This window comes from Diachasma alloeum, unplaced genomic scaffold (assembly GCF_001412515.2).
Source record: "Diachasma alloeum isolate Michigan unplaced genomic scaffold, Dall2.0 Dall_scaffold_78908, whole genome shotgun sequence".
NCBI lineage: Eukaryota > Metazoa > Arthropoda > Insecta > Hymenoptera > Braconidae > Diachasma > Diachasma alloeum.
In genome coordinates this window covers 4,524,986-4,533,253 of record NW_021683643.1, presented here as the reverse complement: position 1 = coordinate 4,533,253, position 8,268 = coordinate 4,524,986, and the positions used below count along the sequence as shown (strand labels likewise).

Genomic DNA, 8,268 nt, shown 5'->3' with positions numbered 1-8,268 from the left:
TTGTGGAAGGGTAAGCGCGGCAAATACGAATGGAGTTGTGTGATGATACATTTCGCTATGGGAAGGAACATAACAGCTGAGCGAATCAGTGCTGCCAATTTGTACCTCAAACGGCACGACATTGTCACTTTTTCTATCCACATTTGAATTATTTTCCAATTATTCAAAAGACAAGCTGGGAAAATAAAAAAAGGCTTGAAATATGTGGCAAAAAAAAGAAGTTATTAAAAAAATATTTCGAACACAAAAATGGTTCAAATTGATTGAAAATTTGTCATTGAAATATCGTTTTTATGTTCAGGGATTGGTTTTCTGTGAAAGAACAATAAATTCCCCTCCGTTTCACCTACATGCCCACCCCGCCATAAATACCTTAAAATATAAATACAGCATTTCAAAGATAATGTGCCGGAAGTTGATATGCTCGGGGGGAGTCCGAGTTGGCGATTCATCCGTTGACGGCGCCACCATCCAAACAATCAACAACAAAGTTCTTCCAAAAGCAGTTTAATAAGGCTTCAAATTAGTGATAAGAGAGGCGGTATTTTAATCCACTATCCCTCTTCTTATTTTTTCCTCATTCTAAAATGTTAATCAACTTAAATATTCGTTTACAACTCTTGGTGGGAAATTTACGCGCCTAATCTACCCAGCTAGTACAGGATGTATGAATCACGTGATTTATTTCGTCCAATGAAACTTTAGTGGAGCGATCGAGAAAGGGGAGAGGGAATGAAGTGGCTCTGTAATTGGAGCAATCTTTAAGCCGTTACTGATGAGAAGGTACTGTCTGTTGCACCGGGTGCACCCATTGTTCTTGTCCTCCGTATTTGTCGTGTAACAAACGGATTTTATGTTAACTGAGTATTCGACATGAGGCAAAAGTCATCAAAGGTTGATGCTCGTAAGTACAATGTCACTCGTATCAAGAAATTATACGTTCATGAGATATCCCAGCGTTCAGTATTCTGCGATTTCTCCGAACGGAAAAATTCCATGACTCCTCTCGACTTTTTTGCATTCACAAGTTCCCATGGCTTACTTTCTCTAGGGTCATCATCAAAGAGTTCCATTTGTCAGCCATCCGGAGATGTTGAGCCAAAGACTGACATGTCAACTTGGCCTTTCAATGTTGGTGAGTAAACCGCATCCGAATAGCAGCAGATCCACGCCAAATCAGCAGGACAAAAAAGCAAATGCTGTGGATTTTCGTCTCAATTTTTTTCTAAAAAGAAGGCGATTCGGCAAAAATTTTGAAAAAAGAAACATTGAAAAATATTAATAGGGGAGGGTGGGGTAAAACGAACACTAGACTTTTTTTTAATTATTCATAACTCAGAAACAAATTGATCAATTGAGCTCAGTTTAGGCTCATCACGAAGGGAAAGAATTGTTCTTTGTATTGAAAAAAAAATTATTAAATTTTATCAACATTTCAACCCCTTATTAACATTTTAAAAAAAGTCAAAAGTGTGTGTTTTACCCAAACCTCCTCTAATTGAGGGCGTTTTTATTTTTTGATAATTGCTAGTTTTTGTCCGAAATAGTATATTTCGTTACGAGTGCCGAAAAGAGTTTTGGCTCGTGGGAGGTTTATAGCATGAGCCGAAGGCGAGTGATATAATCCCACGAGCCAAAAAAATCTTATCCCATGAGTATCAAACGATATTTTTCATCACAATGTGTGGAAAAGGGACGTTTTAAACACGCGAAGCACACTTTTTCGCACAGCGTGATGAAAAAATATTTTTTTCTAAATTGAGGAAATATTCGATAGCTTGAAATCCTCAACATCTCTGCGGGGTTTCAAGCTATCGAGTTGCCCTTTGGCACACTCAAAAAACATGAAAAGCCCTTCAAAATGACACGTCATACATAACATTATTTTCAGTTTGACGCAGTTTATGCGAGAAAGCGTTTTTTTAATCGTTAATTATTCAAAAAGCTAATTTTTTTTTATTTGAAATTTTCACCAAAAATTGTCAATAAACTGACGAGCATTTTGGTGCCAATTAGAGATTGTCTTTCGCCGTAGTTCGGCGGTTATGAATTTTTTCAGTGAAACAAGTATTGAAAATGGCCGAAAATAGCTATTATTCGTGAATTATTGCTCAAATAAGTGAATATTGAATTAAATATTAGCAAATGGTGGAGATTACACTCATTATATCTTCTATTGTTCATCTTCAGTATGGTTTTTTTAGTGAAAAATTATTACTTCTCCAATTGTACAATGAAAGTACATTTTTCAAAGGGCTTTGATTTATTGGTAATCGAGAATTCAATTCAATTGACTCATTTTTAATTATTTACTCATTTGGGCGATAATTACGTGAATAATAGCAATTTTCGGTCATTTTCACGGCGAAAGAGAAACTCTAATTGTCACGGACAATAAAACAATAGAAAGAGACACTCTAATTGACACCAAAATGCTTGTCACGTTATCGACAATTAAAAAAAAAATATAACTCCTTCAATTTTCCATATTTTTAATTTTTATTTTTTCAAAAATTTTTCTTATCGCCATCTGTTCAAAAATATTGACACGAAAATCCCCAGCGTTCACTTTTTAGTCCAGCTGATTTGGCGTGGATCTGCTCATATAAAATTTGTAGGCAATTTTTTTGGGGACATAGTAAAACTTCAATTTCGTTGTTCATGTTTTTATTAGAGAGAATACGCCACGTGCCGCCATCTGAGGTCAGAGTTTTCTTGATGAGCCACTTTGAGTGGGTCCCTCTCAATCGTGAGTATTTTTCAACTTGAAAATATCATGCACTGAGAGAAAGTATTACTGTTTCATTCTACTGAATTGTTGTCTCAAGCCACTCTCAAGAGATAACATATTCGGTTGAAGACATTAGTTGTGTGCTGTTAGTTCGTTTTTTCTATCCGTTTGAGGTACTTCCTCAGTGAGTTATACTTGGTGAAAATTTCACAATGAACTGAAGACCTAAAATTTGGATCATATGTTGCTGAGACCATGTAAAAACGACTCCCAAAATTTCAAGTATTTTTTCCACGCGAATTTTTCAGATATGTATCGTGAAACATTCAATGTTTGTCTTTTTAAAATTTTTGTCGATGCATATCTAAAAAATTCGCGTGGAAAAAATACTTGAAATTTTGGGAATCGTTTTCACATGTGCTCACCAACATATGATCCAAATTTTAGGTCTTCAGTTCATTGCGAAATTTTCACCAAGTATAACTCACTGAGGAAGTACCTTAAGTATGGTGACTATAAACTGAAAGTGGATCTGATTATTGATCATTTGACACCCAATTAATCAGTCACAAATCAGAATTGTTGCGAGCACTGGATGGCCTTGGCATGTCTTCAAGTTTATAATCAGCACTCAAGAATTATCCATCATCCTCGATGTTCTACTTCCACTGTGTGAATAAACCTTATATCAGTAGGAAGTCAATTTTGACTATTGGCTAGTTTACAATAAATATCTCGGAATCTAAGGGAGATAGCAAAATTTTTGTTATAACCTTTTTCGTGGAGCCAATCGAGAGCTACAACAAATTTGTGTTTGGTGAGGGATCTGAGATTTTTGGGTGGTTCCGGGAATTCTAGGAAGTGATTATCTAAAGGAGATGTACTTTAAAACGAGAAGAATTTTAGCATCAAGCGTAGTCGGTTTATTTGTCTAGTAATCGTCACTGCACGTTTAATTACACTATTACGCGTTTAAGACTGCTCTGAAAGTTGATAATTGTCTGTTTAACACGCGGATTTACTAATTCGATGATTTGCTAGATAATTGACTAATAGAGAAAAGCTGAGAGTTTGACAAAAATGTGGCAAATCTAAGGTGATTGGCTGGTGATATAAAACTATACACTGAGACTGTCCGTCTACTTGGACATCTGAGAGGCTACCGATCCTGCTATAGCAAAGCTGGATTAGCAACTGAAGTGAACTTTTTTCTGTGACTTGCGTCAGCATTGACTGTTGACCCGAAGGGCCTCGCTTATTGACGAGGAGTTCCGATCTAATATATACGTTAAAACCTGATAAATGTCTCTCTATTTCAAATAATGTGATTACGAAAATTTCGCTATCTCCCTTAGATTCGGAAATATTCCTCAAAAACTCAACTGGGAGATAAGTCGACTTAAACCGTTTTACTACTTCACTACTGATATGTATATTTTTTTATTTTACTCTGCTAGTGGACCTGGACGAAGTATCCTACAACGATCTTCACGGTAAGGGCTGTTTCGGGGCGGTGACCCAAGGGCGTAGAATTTTGGGTAGAATAATCCCATTGGCTCCAAGTAAATATGCAAATTTTCATATATAATTGTATAATCATCAATTACTTACAAATTTTATTCATATTAACAATTCCAATTCGGTGGTTTCCAGGAGTCATCGAATATCCTACAATTCCAAAAGAAATAATGGGTTCTGGAGGAAGAGACCAGAAAGATAAGGAAGGACAGCTGCAGAATTCTGAGGAGACAAAAGGTAAGTTAAAATACCAATCAATCCGATGTTGTGCTTTAAGCAATACTTTTTCAATCCTTTAGAATTTTCTCGGCTATGAAACAATTATTCCCAGTGTTATCACTGCATTTTCCCATGATTACTGCAATCTGTACTTTTGTTTCCATTTCCTTCCTACAGTATCAGAAGCATCACCAACAATAACGTCACCAGGAGATCCACCGGCTGGAGCTCCAAGTCCTAAGGAATCAATAGCAGAAACTACATCAGAGGAGAAACCAGCACAAGAAACACCAGACGATCATCCCCCAGCTATTTTACTAGACGACTCTTTGAAAGCCACACCAGCAACTGCAACAGCAGTAACTTTGCTGGAAACTAGATCAAACGATCAAGCCATGGGTCCTGCACCAGGAGCTTTACCAGAAGAGGGCTCAATTGAAGCTACCGTAGGCCCTGCAGTACCAGAAACTCTGGAAGAAGTTCCACCAGCAGCAACTTCACCAGAAGCTATAGTGCGAGAAACTCTCCCAGAAGCTGAAGTATCGACTCCCCTGAAAATATCAGCAGCTGCTGCTGCGTCAGTGACTGCTGCTGATGGAATCAGCCATGCGAGGAAGAGAACTGCAGCTACTCCAAGTGGACGAGCCTCAAGGTACTCCAAACGTCTCAAACACTCCGAGATTGCGACGGAGGACTCTGGTAAGTTCCATAAGTCGGAAATTGCTCTTGCCTTCATGTCAGTAGTGAAGCGGTATAGTACATTCCATGCCCGAGCCTTGGAAAACAGATCACCGTCCCCCACGTGCAAGATTGCCTTCCGAGCCCAAGGCGAGGATGGCAGGCACGTCTCTGCTACTGCTGCTGTTTATTTTATGTTATTAAATTGAATGAGATTTATTTTGAAACAATTGCGTCAAATTTTCAACTTAGCTGAATGGTAGCATTATCATTATTCTTATCCCTTTCTCTCATACAATTGATTGTCTTTTTTGGGGTCCTATCACTCTCCTCACCCCTTTGTTGCTTCAAGGGCTGACATTCTCATCCTAACTACGTGACATCTACTTCAGGAGCTATATTTCTAATTGACGTTTCAGTATTTGTATTTTCATTCAACGGTTTCCTAGTTATTGAATTTATTTTTTTGCCGGCTCTGTATTCCACAAGTTTGTCGTCTAGATAAACCACGGTTAGGTCTTTGCTGTCGATTATTGTTAATATATGCTGGAAAATTTGAAATTTGCAAAAAATCATCATGAAAATGAAATCAACAGATATAGCTATCGTAATTATCGTTTACCTTCGACAGTGTGGAATGAGAACTAACATGTTAAGGCATAATTGAATTAATTTGAAGCATGATATCTCAAGATATCCCCGGAATTCCTATTTTCAAATACAAAAATTTTCCAAATTTTTATGTAAATGAAAACAACGATTATTGCTATGGCTATCATCTTGGAACTCGATCAAAAGGGCATCCAAACAGATTTTTTAAGTCATCATTCAATGAATACAGAATATTTTTTTTAGTTATCGTGGGACAACGGATTTTTCAAAAATTCAAAAATTGAAAAAATTATTGAATGAATTAAATTTCCATTAATGTGGAAGGGTAAGGGCTAAGAGAAGGATAAAGGCTAGCAATCAGACAACAATTGAAGATGACCTTTGTCAGACATACGTACGGACACGGTCTAAAAATTGCATTTTCGGACTTTCTGGATCATAATGAATCGATATAGGACAAAAAATCCTGGACAAAGCTTTCATTCTGAAGCAAAAGTGAAGTGACTCAAGCTCTTCCATCTTCGTTAGGTATTGGCTTTTGCATATATTCATTTTGATCGCATTCTTCGACTGTTCACAGAGGAGAGCTCTTCTGAACAAGTACTAATGACTCCCAAAACAAAAGGCTCGAGAACACGCCCACGCAAAACGCCAAGGAGGAATAATTCTCGAACCGATGGAGTTCAGGGGAAGAACGAAACTGCTGCTGCAGGCAAGATTGACATGTCTCTCTTAGAGAGTCTTACTGAAGACCAACAGTTGCAGTTGAACGAGATGTTGAAGATGTGGAATAATCCGAAGAACGTTGAGGGTAACGAAGATGGACACTAGACTCTGGTTCCAAACTATTATTTGTGCTCATTTTTTTCCGTGTGTCTTGTATTAAATAGAAATGAAATAAATTAATTTCATTCCATCTAATAATTTATCATGCTCTACAGATTTTTTGGTATTAACTCGATCTGTTGTATCAGTTTTAATTCCAATTTTTCCATTCATATGGTGAAGCTTCTCTCAGGTGTTTCGATAATTCCATCATCAGTGAATGTTCACGTAGCAAATATGAATATCGATGAGAACCCTCATGCAACCGCTAGAAAATTCTACTGGCTTTGCGGTCCAATTTAATTGCAATTCTATGAGCAGTTATAGTTGTTTATTTTGATTGAGAATAATGCACTAAATGCTTGGGAGAAAAAAAAATGAATGTTGATTGTTTTCTATAACTAGTTCTCTTGCGACTGTATGAAAAACTTTGAGCATAAATTTTCAAAATATTCTTGATTTTGTGATGATAATCAAAGCAAAAACTTGGAAAATATATGCCCAATAATCATTATATAGGAAAAAGTTTAAGAAAATAAGTCATAAAAAATCAATTGTGGATTTTCTATGAAATAAATATATACTGGGCCTCTTTCATATTCGTTCTCATCAAGGTTTAACGTCGTGGGCTTTTACTGAATCACCAAAAGTAACTCAGTGAATAAGTAGTTGACTCAATTCACAATTTGCATATAAATATTTTTAAACTAAAGAAGATCAGGATTCAGAAGCTCATGTGGATTTACTTTTACTTTACCTCAATATTACTATCATTATTATTATTATACGACAGACGATTAGACTGTATCTTTCCATACAGTTGTCTTGTTTTATGATTCAATAATGATCAACAATCTTTCTAAGATAAACTGAATTATGCTTCAACTTCATAATTTAAGGCCCGGGTGTACTATCTTTCGAACGTTATCTCAATGTTTTTTTTTTCATCTTTCGTCATCTGAAATTGACAATTAAGTCCTATATCATGCAGAAGTTTTGAAAAATTATGAATGAATAATCAAAAAAAAGTGGAAACAATTCTTAATTTTTTCATAGAGCATTTTTAATTTATATTCAGAATAAGTTGAATAAAAATCTGAAAAATGTATCTGATTTACGGTGACATATGGTGGCCTGACCCCAATATCATGCAGGGGGCAGATTGATTTCGTAAATCTTTTCCCACACTGCACAGAGACATTTATTACGGAAAAGGCTCTTTGAGAAAAGTTGTAATATTTTGGAGAATTTTTTCATCACATTTTTATCATATGAAAATGGCCAATGATTACATACCACTGTTTTGAAAATTGAGATACCTAGCTGTCACTTCCCATGAGGAGTTAGTGTTTTGTTATCCACCATGGAATGACAGTTAATAGATAATTTGCCACAGCGAATATTTGTAATTTCCACTTTTTTCAACTCATTCTGAATCTCAATTAGAAACGCCCTTTGAAAAAGTTCAGAATTTTTTCTTTTTTTCCATCATTCTATCATAATTTTTGGGAATTTCTACATGATGTACCACTCAATTGACAATTTTGGATTACGAAAGATGAAAAAAGTTCAGATAACATTCGAAAGATAGTACACCCGGGCCTTAATCATATTTTCTAACATCGAGATATTGATAGATAAATTAATTGAAAACCTCCCGCAGATTGCAATTTCTGTAGTCGATT

General features: G+C 36.1%; 1 protein-coding gene across 1 annotated transcript; it reads left to right on the top strand.

The window, feature by feature from the left end:
* Positions 1-545: 545 nt before the first annotated feature.
* Positions 546-6,589, top strand: LOC107047711 (fibrous sheath CABYR-binding protein). Its single transcript, XM_015270513.1, has 7 exons — positions 546-904; positions 1,052-1,135; positions 2,675-2,749; positions 4,189-4,293; positions 4,385-4,486; positions 4,646-5,167; positions 6,339-6,589. Exons 1-7 carry the CDS (start codon positions 874-876, stop codon positions 6,587-6,589), a joined length of 1,170 nt encoding a protein of 389 aa, XP_015125999.1. The 5' UTR covers positions 546-873.
* The last annotated feature ends 1,679 nt before the right edge of the window (positions 6,590-8,268 follow it).